This window comes from Bidens hawaiensis, unplaced genomic scaffold (genome assembly GCF_021521415.1).
Source record: "Bidens hawaiensis isolate Kalapana, Puna unplaced genomic scaffold, B.hawaiensis_p1.1 tig00024052_1, whole genome shotgun sequence".
In the NCBI taxonomy this organism is placed as follows: Eukaryota; Viridiplantae; Streptophyta; class Magnoliopsida; order Asterales; family Asteraceae; genus Bidens; species Bidens hawaiensis.
Window position 1 is genome coordinate 341,547 of NW_027493794.1, and position 16,722 is coordinate 358,268.

Here is a 16,722-nt window from a genome sequence, read left to right on the forward strand (position 1 = left end):
ATGAGCATGAACAAAAAGTTTGTGTTCATTTTAATTAAACAAATAAACATTAGCACATGTTTCATTCGTTTATTTAAGTTCGTGATGTTCGTTTTTGGATGAATGTTAGAAGCGTTTTATATTTGTTCATATATGTTCGTTTATCTTTGTTCATTTATGGTCGTTTATGTTTTTGAACTGTTCGTTTAGATTTTAAATTGAACAAACATAACAAGCACAAACATGTTCATTTTTAAGCGAACGAACATGAACGCAACTATTTGTTTGATTAAGTGTTTTGTGTCTGTTTTCGTGTTCGTTTAAACTTAATGAACGAACACGAACTTGGCCTTGTTTGTGTTCCTTTACAGGTTACATTTAGTGATATTCTTTGCATGTTGAATATGGAGGCAACGTGCAGAAAAAAAGTTGTGAAATAGTAATCAAGTTTCCTAATTATTTCATTTAGGTCACAGTTTAAACAATTATGTTGGAAAAATATTGAAACTGTTTTGGTATAATTATGTTTTTCCTAATTAATTCTATACGGTTCTGAATCTAAACTACCGTACCTATTGTAACACACCAATTTACTAAATTTTCAGGGTATAGACCAATGTCTCGGTTGAAACCAATTGTTAGTTTAATCAAACCGATGAGTCAACTCGTTACATCCCGAGTATCAATCTCTAGATACACTCAAAACGCGACACACTATATCATCTACACACCTCTACTTGTAAAAACCAAATTCATGGCCACTTGAACAAGCAAACCACAAGTCAAGACACTGAAGGTACACAAAAAGTCAAAAACGCAGCCAACATGTCAAAAAAAGTCAAAGTCAACGATCTGATAGCCACACTAGTTGACCTTGAAAACACGAAAGAATCAGTTTACAGTACCCTTGATGCGTGGATTGCAGAGGAAAAAGAGTTCCCAATCGGTCGGGTTAAAACCACATTGATTACACTTGAACGTAAACACCAATGGCATAAAGTTGTTCAGGTTATTAAGTGGATGTTAAGCAAAGGGCAGGGTGTGACAGTTGGAACCTATGGGCAGTTGATACGCGCGTTAGATATGGATAACCGAGTCGAAGAAGCAAATAAGTTATGGGTTAAGAAACTAAGTAAAGATGTGCAGTCAGTGCCTTGGAAAGTATGTGATATTATGATATGTGCATATTATAGAAATGAAATGTGGGAAAATGTTGTGAAGCTTTTTAAAGATCTTGAATCGCGTGGTCGGAAGCCTCCAGATCGGTCTGTTGTACAGAAGGTGGTTGAGTCATACGAGAGACTCGGTTTGGTCAAAGAGAAGAATTGCGTTATGGAGAAATATGCGAGTTTATTTGCCAAGACGCGAGGTAGATATGGAAGGGTTCCGGGTAAGGAAGTAAACAATTTCGGGGTAGACGAGTGACTAGCTTGCTTGATGATGAGAAACTTACTAAACACATTTAAAGGTTCATTGTGAGGATTAAGAGACAATCCTCTTAGTACAGATTCTTTAATGAGATGGAATGGTACTTAGATGTAGCAGATGATGTTCATCATCAAAATGAAAACCAAGATGTATTTAAATCTTGTGAGGCTTTTGGAATGGTTTTGGTCTTGGTTTATGGTTTAAATTTTGGTTTAGGAGAATACAAAGGTGTGACAAATTTTGTAGTTTTGAAATGATTTCAACTTTTGTTATGATTTTGTTTAGTTTATAAAGTGAGTGTTTCAAATGAATGGTGTTCAGCGTCTACAATATGAAGATGAAGTAAAATGTCAAAGAAAAGTGAAGGTATATTCATTTTCTTGTTTTTGTTTTCTTGTGACTACAGATGTACAAAATACCCGGTTCCGAATCTAACCTTTCATACCTGAATCAGAATTGGGCCCGCCCTATCCGGAACCAAATCGGAACCGGTTCCACCTCAACTTGATCAAAACCTTGACCCGAACTGGCCAAAAACCAATAAAAAAACAGGCCAAACGGGTCAAAATTCGGTCTAAAACCCGAAATTACCCATAACCAGTTCTTAAAAAACCCAGGTTGTGCACCTCTAAATGTTGAAGATGGCTGCTCCATCGCTAAATGTTGCAGAGTTTCATTTGAACACGACATTAAGCAACACCCATTAAACAAATCAACTTGAACATGACGCTTTTAATTAGATAAGTTTAAGATGAACTCAACACGCCCCTTTGTTTAAATGTAGCAATCAACACTAATTTTGTAAATTATACTCATCATGTCATGTATTACCAGTTTACCACCCCTAAAACAGTATAAGCCCCTAATTATAAGGCTGTGCATTGATTTTCGGTTTTTATAAGCCCCTGAATATGTTTTAGGCTTTAGAAACAGTTTGATTTTGGTTTTTTGGTTTACATATGGGATTGGTGCGGCTATGAGGCGGAATGGATTTTATATTTGGACTTAAAATAATGACATAAAATAATATTTTGAGCACAAAACATTTGGCCTAAGCATTTATCAACTGCTCATTAATGAATTTAGGCCAAAAACCTTAACAAATAGTGAGTTTGGAACTTATAAACAAGTCCATTGTGGTTCAGTTCTGCGGTTCAGTTTTGGTGTGCATTTGTTCAGTTTCAATGCAATGCAATGCAATGCAATTCAGTTTTAGAACAAAGCATAACCGAGAAATCAAACACTACGTTGTGTAGCACCCATCATCCAAGAAACATTACTAAACAGTCAAAGGCTGCTTCCAGTTTCCACATTCACAAAATGAGAAGACTTCACCTTTTTCAAATCTATAATCTAACACAATATATACATCCACCATTCATATCAATTTTTACCACCCAAAAAAGATAAAAAGACAAACTTGACAATTAGCTTCAACTAATATGTAACTAGTATTTTGATGACAGGAATCTTTTTTAAAAGATCTTCCTCTTGATCTTTCTAATTCTTCAACTTTCTGCACCAAATAAAAGTAAACTGCTATTTAACACAATCATAATTTACATGTAACTAAATGCAAAACCTTTCATTAAAATAACTACCATTGCTGCTGTTGATCTCCCTATCATCAACATCATCATCATCATTCACTTCTTGAAGCACTTTTGAATCAGAGCCCTCTAGGGTGTCATTGCCATTAATTTCTTCTGCATTCCAACATCAAATATCATTTACCACTTTTCACTCATTTACTTATGAACTTGGTTTTAAAACCAAGCTTATGAATCAGATGTGCACAATCCCTCACAGGTTAAATGCGTGTTAAAAAAAACAATTAAAAAAAAAAGAGGGAAATGTAAGGATATAAATGAACCGAGCCAAGTAGGGTCGCTCATGACTCATGAGCTACTCGAGATCGGTTCGCTAAAAAGTCAATTCGAGCGGAGCTTAAACGAGGTCAAACCCGAACCTTGAGCTTTGATTCAGCCTCATTTATTAAACAAACCCAAGCTACAGCTTCACATATTGAGCTCAAGCCAGCTAGCAAGCCTAAAAGAGTCTTTTATTTATATAACTTTTATATTAAAATTTAAATGTGTACATATATAATAATTATTACAGATAAAATTATGATAAAAATAATTAAGTGATATATATTTTGTTATATATAAAAATCTAGAATTATAAATATATCAATAAATAATTAAAAATTGAATAATAAATAAATCTGACGAGCTCAAGCTTAAAAAACTCCTCACAAGCAGAGCTCAAGCTTTAGACATATAGCTCTAAACAAGCCGAGCTCGAGCTCTCTTAAGTTAAACAAACCAAGCTTGAGACTAGGCAGAGTTAAGCTCAGCTAGGTTAAGCTCCTAGAAAAATGGGTCAAACAGATTGGAAGACATCCAAACTTATAAACGAATCAAACGTTCAATGAACCGTCCATGAACAGTTCGTTTATTTAATAAGGAATAGTGCTTACCTCCATAAACATTTAAATTATGATGCTCGGTTGTTAAGCACATGTTCATCAACTTTCTTTCCTGAAAATCAATCGCTTGTTGGAACTCATCCTGACCCTCTACATTTCTTCTTGGCATCATATCATGATTAAACATTCTTGCACCTAATATTCATAAACTATTAACAACGAAACACTGCAAACATAATCAGAGAAAACCAAAGGTCAGCTCACCATATGGTATATGATCAAACGGCTCAAGTAGATGCTGATGCTTCCTACACACACAAATTATTCACAAATGTTAAACAAAAATCAACAAATTAAAAAACTCAATAAAAAAAACCAATATGCAAGAAAAAGGCATGTAGTACTTGATTGGAATTGTTCCTTTCTCTTTATACGGTTTAACAAGAACACACGAATCGCAAATGAAATGAGGGTTCCCTTTAGCCAAAACTGATTTAACTGTTTCTGGATAAACAAATGCAACAAACCCAAACATCCGCTTCTGTTGATACGGGATCCTCACATCTTCAACTGGTCCAAACATACTTGTAAACAAAAAAAAAATTAATCCTTTAGTTCATCAACTCATAACTTCGTATCGGTCTAGGGGTGTACTGTGCACCAGTCGGTTTTGAACTCATATCAAACCGAAAACCAAAAAATAAGTTTTTGAAAACCCAAACAAATGAATTTAGGCCTAAAACTTTGGGTCTGAATTAATAATTAATTGATGATTATACATTAGGCTAAGATTTGTAACATAATTTATTAAACTCTTATTAATTACTTCAACTCAAAATGAAAATCGATAAATTCGGTTTGGTTCGGTTTTCAGTTACATGCAAACTGAATTGAACCAAAAACTAAAGATTCAGTTTTCGAAAGCCCAAAATAGTGAATTTGGGCCTAAAACTTTGGGTGTGAGACCTTTAACCTGTTAATTAAATTGAAGGTAGCTAAAAGTTGTAGGTAACAGTATTTATTAAACTCATATACATTATTTCAAATTCAAAACAAAAATCCATAAATTCGGTTCAGTTCAGTTTTAGTTACATGCAAAACCGAAACCAAACGAAAACATATACCTGAAATAATTTGACACATCATCTCCTGTAAATGTACTATCTGCAGGAAACGTCAAGTAAATCTGTCGAGAACTCGAACCCGAACCCGGTCTCGAATTCCCGAACCCCATTTCCGCAGACCGACCCAATCTCCGCTGCTGCATTGCTTTAATTCGCAACAAATCCTGAAACCCATCAATTGCTTCAACTGAAGAACCACCCAAACACATTGCGTCTTCAAAACCCCTATCGCCGTTATCAGAAAACCCTAGATCAAAGTGCATGCAAGACCACGGCGAATGAGGGGAAAGAGAGGTGTGGGTGGTGTGATGAAAACCCTTATTCGGGATTACGAGTTTTGGGGGTGTTTGGTGAAGAAACGGGGATGGAGACAATGGTGCAGATGAGGTGTTCGACGAAATGTCTAAGAAAGCTTTGGCTTGTTGGATGACGGAGAGAAGGAGGGTTTCGGGGCCGAAAGCTAGGCGGATCATGTCGTTTTGGCTTTGGTCTTGGATGAGAACATAACCCATGATTTTGGAAGCGTTTTGTGGGTCGATGTTCTTGATTCTGGACATTACCAGTTCAGTTGCTTCGATGGTGTCCATGGCGGACTGAGAAAGGTTTGATTTTGAAGAGAGAGAGAGAGAGAGAGAGTAAGTGGGGGAAGAAGGATAGACGAGGTGGGTGGGTTTTAAATTGGGGGTAAAACATTTCATTTGTTATAATATTAGGGTTAATTACAACAATATTATTGAAGTAATATCAAAGAAACAAGAGGATAAAAGGAAAAGATGAGAATGTGTACTGGGGATGATATTTCATTTATATTGTAGTATTATTTATACTACGTAAATGTGAAATTGCCGACAAACTCAAATTATTATATTTTTACTTGGAGTGTTCATGTGACCATAATTTAGACAATTGTGAAAAAGGTGTCATACAACTTGCACAATTCGTCGGTGGATTCATAACACTCCCCCTTGGGTGACACATTTTCAAAACTTCGGGGTCTTGAAGTACTGCCTCATTAAAAACCTTGCTAAAGGAAAACCCAATGGGAAAAAAAAACTTTAGCTAAGGGAAAAAGAGTGCAGTATATAGCTCCCCCTCAAATTGCAGGTCGTTACATTGTTCGTACATGGCGCATGCCAATATCATGAACATGTTTCCTGAATGTTGCTGTGGGAAGTGCTTTTGTGAAAAGATCAGCTGAGTTGTTGCTGGACTGGACATATCTCATTTCAACCTGATTGTCTTTAATAAGGTCTCGAGTATACTCAAAGTATCTTGGTGGTATATGCTTTGTTCTGTCACTTTTGATATATCCTTCCTTCATTTGCGAGACACATGCTGCATTATCTTCATAGATAGGAGTTGGAATTCGATCTTTCTCTAGTCCACAAGAAATCAATATGTGTCGTGACATAGATCTTAACCATACACATTCTCTTGAAGCTTCATGCAATGCAATGACTTCAGCATGATTTGAAGATGTTGCAATGAGTGTTTGTTTCTGAGAACGCCATGAAATCGCAGTTCCTCCATTCTTAAATACATATCCAGTTTGAGATTTTGCTTTATGGGGATCAGATAAATAACCTGCATCTGCATAACCAACTAACCCTTCTTTTGAATCGTTAGGATAAAATAAACCTAAATCAACAGTTCCTTTTAAATACCGAAAAATATGTTTAATGCCATTCCAATGTCTTTTAGTAGGGGATGAACTGAATCTTGCCAATAAATTAACTGCAAAAGAAATGTCAGGTCTTGTACAGTTAGTAAGATACATAAGTGCTCCAATTGCACTGAGGTATGGTACTTCGGGACCAAGAATCTCTTCATTATCTTCGCAAGGACGAAATGGATCATTGTCAACATTGAGTGATCTAACAACCATCGGTGTGCTTAAAGGATTTGCTTTGTCCATATTGAAACGTTTTAAGAGTTTCTCAGTATAAGTTGACTGATGCACAAGTATCCCATTATGCATATGCTCAATTTGTAAACCAAGACAATATTTGGTTTTTCCAAGATCTTTCATTTCGAATTCTTTCTTTAAAAGAGCAATTGCTTCATTAATTTCTTTTTGTGTCCCAATTAAATTTGTATCGTCAACATACACAGCTATGATCACATATCCTGATGTTGTCTTCTTGATGAAGACACATGGACAAATAAGATTATTTGTGTATCCTTTGATTATCAAATAATCACTCAAACGATTGTACCACATCCTTCCAGATTGTTTCAGTCCATACAAGGATCTTTGTAATTTGATGGAATACATTTCCTTAGGCTTTGAGCTTATTGCATCGGGGAGTTTAAATCATTCGGGAATTTTCATATAGATGTCACTATCTAGTGATCCATACAAGTAAGCTGTGACAACATCCATAAGGCGCATCTCTAAATTTTTAGAGACTGCTAAGGTGATTAAATATTTAAACGTAATAACATCCATGACAGGATAATACGTTTCTTCATAGTCAATTCCTGGCCTCTGAGAAAAACCTTGAGCTACAAGTCTTGCTTTATATCTTGTAACTTCATTTTTCTCATTTCGTTTTCTCACAAAAACCCATTTATATTCTACAGGTTTCATTGACTTTGGTGTAATGACAATATGTCCAAAAACCTTTCGATTGTTTAGTGAGTTTAATTCAGCTTGCATAGCATCTTTCCATTTGTTCCAATCTTGTCGATTTTTACAATCATCTACAGATTTTGGTTCAGGGTCATCATTTTCTTCCATGATATCGCTTGCCACAGAATAAGAAAATATATCATCAATATTTTCCATTTCATCTCGATCCCACATTATATGTGATTTACCATAGTTTATTGACAATTCTTTATTGGAATCATTTATTTCTTCCTGAGGAAATGTTATATCATTTATTCTTTCCTGAGGGAATGTTATATCATTTATTCTTTCCTGAGGGAAGGTTTTGTCAATCATTCATTCCTTAGGGTCAGTATCCTTCTCAGAACCCTTTCTTTTTCGAGGATTTTTATCCTTTGAACCGATTGGCCTTCCACGTTTTAAACGTTTTTGAGATTCATGAGGTGCATTATTATGGTTTTGCTTGCTTGGAATCTCAACTCGAGCTGGAGCATTAGCAGCTGGTATATGAGATTTAGTGACCCTGTTTATATCAGTAAATGCATCAGGTAACTGATTTGCAATTTCTTGTAGATGTATTATTTTTTGAACCTCTGTCTCACTTTGTTTTGATCTTGGGTCTATGTGTAACAATGATGGCACACACCATGATATATCTCTTTCTTGCTTTTTCATTTCTCCCCCTAATGTCGGGAACATTGTCTCGTTAAAATGACAATCAGCAAAACGTGCTGTAAATACATCACCTGTTAAAGGTTCAAGGTATCTTATGATGGAAGATGTTTCATATCCAACATATATTCCCAACCTTCTTTGGGGACCCATTTTTGTGCGTTGTGCTGGTGCAATAGGAACATACACAGCATAACCAAAAATTCTAAGATGAGAGATATTTGGCTCATTTCCAGAAACAAGTTGTGTGGGAGAGTATTTATGATTTGCACTTGGTCTCACGCGGATTAATGATCCAGCATGCATAACTGCATGACCCCAAATAGAAACAGGGAGTTTTGTCCTCATTATTAATGGTCTAGCTATTAGCTGTAGGCGTTTGATCAACGACTCGGCTAAGCCATTTTGTGTATGTACATGAGCAACAGGGTGTTCTACAACAATCCCCACAGACATGCAATAATCATCAAAAGCATGTGATGTAAATTCTCCCGCATTATCAAGCCTTACTCTTTTAATGGTATAATCCGGAAAATGTGCACGTAATTTGATAATTTGAACAAGAAATTTTGCAAAAGCAACATTACGAGTCGATATAAAGAGATATTAGACCATCTGCTGGATGCGTCTATTAAGACCATGAAGTATCTAAATGGTCCACATGGTGGATGAATTGGTTCACATATGTCACCTTGAATTCTTTCAAGAAACATTGGTGTTTCTTTATCGACTTTTAATGGCGAAGGCCTTGTAATTAATTTTCCAAGAGAACAAGATGTACATTGAGGCATTTTATCTATTTTGTGGATCTTTTGACCTTTCAGTGGATGCCCATGTGTATTTTCAATGATCCTTTTCATCATTGTGGATCCTGGATGGCCTAATCTGTCATGCCATAAGTTTATGATACCAGAATCGCAACAATTTTCTTTGACTGCCATATGTGCTTGAGGCACATTTATATATGTATAATGCAAACCAGAATGAAGCATTGGCAATTTTTCCAATATTTGATCTTTGCTTATGATATGCAAATATTTTTCATTACTAACAGTCCTTGACTGAGTATCATATCCATTATGATATATGTTTCTGAAACTCAACAAATTTCTTGTTGATTTTGGGGAAAATAAAGCATTTTCTATTTTGAGCTTTGTACCATTTGGTAATGCTAAATTAGCCTTTCCCACTCCTTCTATCAAGTTTGTAGGACCTGATATTGTATTGATGATCCCTTTTGTTGGTTTCAGTTTATAAAAATATTTTTTAGATCTAAGTATAGTATGCGTGGCTCCACTATCCGCTATATATATATCTTCTTCATTTGTTTGATCTTGTGCTCCGGTGATTTTCATTTTAAATCTTGAAAAATATTAAGAAAAAAAATAAGTGTATAACGAAGACATATGATATTTTAATAAAAACTTTATTTAATTGAAACACAAGTAGTACATGAAAGAGAAACTACATAATTAAAGATAATGAGAACACACTTAATAACTGCATCTAATTATAGTAGTAAAGCAACTTTGTTTTAAAGTTCTACCCCAAAGTCTTCAATGCTCAGCTCAGCATTGATATTATTAAAGTTATCAACATGGTTCACTTCTTTCTCTTTTCCTTTTAGAGAGGCTTGGTACAGTTCACACAGATGTGGAGCTGTGCGACAAGCCTTTGCCCAGTGGTTTGTACTTCCACATCTAAAACATGAAGTGCCATTGTTTTCGGACCTACCAGCTTCATTCCATTTATTTTGGTGGTTGGAATTGGTATTGTGTGGGACATGATAATTATTGGCTCTCTGGTTACGACCACGACCATGGCCACGACCACGACCGTAAGAGTTATTGTTCCATTTGAATGGATGCTTACGATCATTAAAATGCCTTTTGTCAAAATGACCACGTCCACGTCCACGGCCTCGTCCTCGACTTTGTTCCCATTTATGATCAGAATTTTTATGAGAACTTTTGTGAGCAACATGTGCTTCTGGTATTGCTAATGAACCCGTGGGACGAGATTGATGATTTTTCATCAATAACTCATTATTTTTCTCTGCTACAAGGAGTAATGCATTTAGATCAGAGTATCTCCTAAAATTCTGCAAACGATAATGTGTTTGCAAGTTTATATTTGATGCATGAAACGTGGAGAAAGTTTTCTCTAACTTTTCTTCCCCTGTTACGGGATACCTACAAAATTCTAGCTTTGAGCAAATTCGGTATAAAGCAGAGGTGTAATCATTTACCCTCTTAAAATTTTGGAACCTAAGACTGTTCCATTCATCTCTAGAAGTAGGAAGTAAAACTTCCTTTAGATGACCGAATCTGCTTTTCAAATCTTCCCATATCATATATGGGTTATCATAATTAAAATACTCATGCTGTAGTAATTCATCAATATGTTTATGGATGAAAACATCAGCTCTTGCTTTATCCTGGTCAGAGCAATCATTGTGTTCTTGGATTGTGTCTAACACATCCATAGATTTTAAATGTCTTTTGACATTTGCTGTCCAAGACATATAATTTTCTCCAAAAATGTTGAGTGTAGGGAATTCGAGTTTTGCTATATTTGACATTTTGTTGCTAAACATAATAGAGCAAATAATAAGATAAATATTAGAATCCATATATATCAATCAACAATGAGATACAATACATTGGTAGAGCTATAAACATATAAAAGAAAAAGAAAATGCCGAAATCTTCAGATGGGAGATTAAAAATTAGAATGAGAAGTAGTATAAGCATTACAGTGACCAACAGCAAAACCGGGTGAATCATTTTGAGAATTTTATCTTGGATAAATTTAATAAGAAGAACGTTTGTTGTAAATGAAATGGGGTTAATGATTGATTATTTATAGTGAAAATTTATAACCTTTTACAACGGTTATATTACCGTTTATAACGGTAACATTACCGTTTGTGTGTGTGTATATATATAATATATAATATTAATTATTTTAAAGTAAGATAATAAATAAGATATTAAATACAGTTTATTTTATAAAATATATATAATTAGTATGCACAATAATAAGAATAGAATTGTTAGTGTAAATAAATATAACTTCTAAATGAGATATTAGTGTGCATATATAAATAAAAGTTAGAATAGTTATCAAATTTTAATAACAATGTTTATACATATTATTGCTATTACTCAGTATATTAGTTAGTATATGTATATGCATAGATATATATCTAATGTACATAATTAAAGAAGTGTTTATGATGCTTATGTAGATACCTTTGTGTCTATTACCTTTCTTGGTTAGGATATAAGCGGCTCGTGCTGATAACGTGTTATAATATTAGCCTTAATTACAACAATATTATTGAAGTAATATTTGAACAAAGAAACAAGAGGATAAAAGGAAAAGATGAGAATGGGTACTGGGGATGATATTTCATTTACATTGTAGTATTATTTATACTACGTAAATGTGAAATTGCCGACAAACTCAAATTATTATATTTTTACTTGGAGTGTTCATGTGACCATAATTTAGACAATTGTGAAAAAGGTGTCATACAACTTGCACAATTCGTCGGTGGATTCATAACATCATTGTAATTTTGGGTTTTTATATTGTTTTTCCTAAATATTTAACTAAGGTTACGCTTGTTTTTGTTTAAAAGGTGTGTAAATGGCTTATGTTTACAGGCGTGTATACATAAGCTTCTGAAAACTATTTGTTTTTTTTAAAATAAAAGGATCTAAAAAATGCTTTTAGGTAGCGTTTGGTGTAAGGGAATGAAATGTGGAATGGAATGTGTCATTCCAAAGGAATGAAAAAAACCATGTTTTGTTATCATGTAGTAATGGAATGAACCATTCAATAGTGAATAAAATTCCTTTCAAATATAGGATTTTCATTCCTTAAAGAGTAGGTGCTTTTTTTTTATTTTCCTTCAAGAAATGGAATCAACAACAACAACAACAATAATAATAATAATAATAATAATAATATTATGATTATGATCATTATTATATTATCGGATTATTATATTATTGCTATTATTTTTATTAAATTATCATTATTTTTTATATTATAATATAACAATTATTATATTAAAGTTACTATCGCATTATCAATATTATTAAAGTTTTTTGACAATGCAACGGTCATAACACGCATGTGTGATTCAATATTTTTATGATTATTTTTATTCGGTTTAGTGGTCTCGTTAAAACGCGTAGGTCTTAAAAATGAGTTAATATGAATATTCATATTATTAATATTATTTATTACTATTACCACTAGAATAATAATAATAATAATAATAATAATAATAATAATAAAGGGATGATCATTCCATTCCTATATGGTAACCAAACATGATAATGAAATGGTATTGGTCTATTTCATTCCCAGGTCCATTTCATTCCCAAGTCCATTCCATTCCATCATTCATTCCATTACGTCATACCAAACATACCCTTATGGTCTTAAAAAATAAGTTATTGTTCAACTTATTCACACTTTTTCACATCCTATCAACACCCAACGTCCAACACCACCACCACGTGGGCCACCACCATCACCGTCCAGCACCACCAGCCACCGTCCGCCACCACCACCACCACCAGCCACCGTCCACTACGGTCCATCACCACCACCACCCACCGTCGGCCACAACCACCTTCCACCACCACCACCCGCCGTCCGCCACCACCCACCATCCAACACCACCGTTCACCGCCTACCACAATCGTCTGCCACCAATCGTCCACCACCACCCACTTCCAAAGTTCGTACACCACCACCAATTATTTTAACAGTCTACAGTCATTAAATAAATCCTGTCTACTATAATATGTATGATAGGCAACTAATTTTTAGCTTATGCAGACGATATCCAGTTTATAAAACAAGAAGTATTATATTTTCAGATTGCAGATCTTCAGACCACATCTTCAGTTATAGACATGAAATCAGATGAAATCAGATTGCAGACAGTTTTTGTCTTCAAAAACCGCACCTTAACAATTAGGGCTACTAGTTTTATCCGTAATGAAAACTCGATTCTTAAAATATTTGTTGTTTCCATATAATTCAAACTCAAATTCATGCCACGTCAACTTGAACTGTTCTAATTCTGCTTCGTTACTGGTTACTTGTTTTTGGGTTTTGGATCAACCTGAAAAACCGTTATATGTTTGATGCTTAATAGTATGTGTTCATGGATTTGTTGAAACGGAAATGTTCAACAATTTTTTTGGTTACAGTAAGTTTTTCAAGTGCCGGTGCCGTACTAGTAAAGGTGATGAACAGAGCATATTCTAACTAAGCAACGTCGATATTGTTATCGATATTAAATCTAATTCAATTTTTGAGCACCCTTAATATAAGGAAAAAAAACAATTTGTTTAAAACAATAATAAAGCAATAAATAAAAAAGAACAAAGATTAAAAAACGCAAAAATATAATAATATGAAACTGTTGTTTCAAATCAGTGTTGTAAAATAATAAAAAAATTATTAAATTTTAGAACACAATTTTAAAAACATTTTTTTTCCAAAGGAAGCAATATGAATGATAAAAACCTAATTTCATTATTCTATAATTCATTTTTTATTAACTTTTCAAATAGAAAACTTTTAATAGAAATGATTTTTACCCAATAAAATTATGAGTAGGAAAAGATAAATCTATATAAATCACCTATTTTGGTAAATAACTTTCAAACCCTCTATTTTGATAAATACTTATTCCTACCATCCCAATTAATAAAAAACTCTCTATTCTTTAGTTGGTTGGTTACTTAGATCTTGCAATATAAGAATCCATCTTATGGGTAATATTAGTCGAATACTCAATTGAGAAAATGTGGGCATAGTCGACCTATACATCCCGTCGGGTACCCAATAGTTAAGTACTTATCAAGCATCGGGTATACATATTATTTTACTAAATGTAACTTGTTGGACTTCCAAGTAAACTTTTTATAATTCTAAATTTCATACAATTTTATTTAACAAGAAAACAAAAAATTAAAACAAAGTAGTGGATTAGTAAAGTACTTATTATTCATTGGCAAAGAAAATAAAATAAAAGAAATGTTTAGGAGAAATGATTCGAATAAACGAGGTTATATGTTTTGGATAATTGGACGGGTATTACCTAATATTATTATGATCTTATACTAAAAAAAATTAATCAATCTGGTACCTAAATATCTGTCTCAAATACTTTGAAGTTTGCCATCGATTTCAGATTGATTTGCCACCTCTTATTCCATCTTACTGACATTCGACAAACATGTTGTTTGAAGGGAAGAAACTAACAATTTCGTTTGGGTAGCCTTGGTCATTGACTTGGTTTTAAAACGCGGGAAAGTTGTTGAATTCAAGTTGCGAAAACCAGTGGAGGAAACGGGGAAAAATGACAGCCTTTAATAACTGAGTGAAATGACCATTAATGGTTGCCTTCAATACCAAATACAAAGAGTCCGGTAGGAGTAATGACGAGACGTATAGTTAATTTTACCAGTGAACACACACAATTTTTAATGTATATCTACATATACTCTTATAATCTTCACACATGACACAACATGATTTGAACCCACAACCACTTAATGAGATAGACTATTCTGCCACCAGCGTGTCACTTTTCCGACACGAAATATATAAGGTAGCGTTTGGTATAAGGGATTGAGAGGCGGAATGGAATTGGTCATTCCAAATGAATGAAAATAACTATGTTGTCATGTGATAATGGAATGAACCATTTCATAATGAATGAAATTTCTTCAAAATATAGGATTTTTATTCTTTTAGAAATAAGTGTTTTTTTTTTCATTCCTTTAAAAAATAATAATAATAATAATAGATTATTATTATTATTATTATTATTATTATTATATTATTATTATTAAATTATCAAGGTTACTACTATCATAATATTATTATTATTATTATTACATTATCAAGTTATTATAATTAGTTTTATTATATTATTATTATTTTTCTATATTATAATATAACTATTTTTATGTTAGAGTTATTATCGTATTATCAATATTATTATTACTAGTTGATGAGTCAACATTTCACAACACGTATGAGTGATTCAACATTTTTACAATTATTTTTATTTGTTTTAATGATCTCGTTGAAACGTGTTGTTCCTAAAAATGAGTTAATATGAATATTCATATTATTAATATTAGTTATTATTTTTATTACTAATAATAATAATTATAAAGGAATGATCATTCCATTCTTACGTGGTAACCAAACACGACAATAAAATGGTAATGATCCGTTTCATTCCCACGTTCATTCATTCTCACGTCCATTCCATTCTCTCATTCATTTCATTACGTCATACCAAACCAACCCTAATAATGATTAGGGATGAGATCAATACCCATATTAAAGCACCCATACCCACAAAAAAAAACCCAACTAGGTAGAGAATTTCATACTGAATTTTATAGTACGAGTATCTGTACGCTACCCGATTTAGTACCACTTTGTTTTTATATTTTTAACTCTCAACTGAACTTGATATCGGCATGAGTAACAAATAAATTGAATCAGTCCGGGTCCTGTTCGTGATGGCTACCAAATTAGTAAAATCAGTACGAATACTGTTATAGTACCAACATTTAATAAGCTACAATACCAAAATTTTAATACCACAACCAAAGCATAATACCAAAACTAAAACCAATAAAGCATAATACCAAAGTAAACCATAATATCAAACAGGCACCAAGTACTGAACTATCGCTTACCAAAACTGTAATACCACAACCAAAACATCATACCAAGACCAAAACTAAAACCAATAAACCATAATACCAAAGTAAACCATAATATCAAACTGGTACCGAGTACCAAAATATCTATATCCAAAGGGGTACTGACTACCAAGTATCGAAATACCCGCTTGAAGATACGAACGGGCTAGACTTCCCAATAAAACTCTACATATTCTAAACGTGTACCGAGTACTGAAATGCCCATATCCTTACCCGAACCAGCAAGTTTCGAGTACCAAATTTATTTGATCTTGGTAGGGATGTGCATGGGTCGATTTGGGGCGGTTTTGAGCCAAACCCATAACCATAACCGATATTTCGGTTAATGGATAATTATAACCATAACCGAGCCGCTATGGAGGTTTTGGTTAATCGGTTTGTAAATTATAGTGAGTCGGTTATGGATCGGTTAACCGTAACCAAAACAATGTAATTGGGCCTAAAAGTTTGGTACCAATTATTACAAAAAATGACATGACATAATCTAACAAAGTATATAATCCATATTATTAATATTAAATATTCATTCAAAAAAAGAATGAAATTATATAATCCAACAATGAAATTCAACTTAATTTATAACAAACGTTGAACCAAAACCATAAAAAATGATATAACCCAACAATATGTTTGGTGGAAGTTAATCTAAACATTTGTTGGCTAAATTAATGGGTCGGTTCGGTTTAAGCGGTTGTG

The 16,722-nt window shown here is 33.4% G+C and overlaps 1 protein-coding gene and 1 pseudogene across 1 annotated transcript; one reads left to right on the top strand and one right to left on the bottom strand.

Annotated features, from left to right (window-relative positions):
• Nucleotides 1–696: 696 nt before the first annotated feature.
• On the top strand, nt 697–1,404 carry LOC143568673 (pentatricopeptide repeat-containing protein At4g21190 pseudogene; annotated as a pseudogene).
• Nucleotides 1,405–2,694: 1,290 nt separating this feature from the next.
• On the bottom strand, nt 2,695–5,549 carry LOC143568674 (zinc finger CCCH domain-containing protein 46-like). The gene is made up of 7 exons (XM_077054766.1): nt 4,963–5,549; nt 4,243–4,422; nt 4,103–4,146; nt 3,890–4,033; nt 3,009–3,113; nt 2,828–2,943; nt 2,695–2,760 (listed from the first exon to the last, which is right to left on the bottom strand). Exons 1-7 carry the CDS (start codon nt 5,547–5,549, stop codon nt 2,695–2,697), a joined length of 1,242 nt encoding a protein of 413 aa, XP_076910881.1.
• Between the last annotated feature and the right edge of the window lie 11,173 nt (nt 5,550–16,722).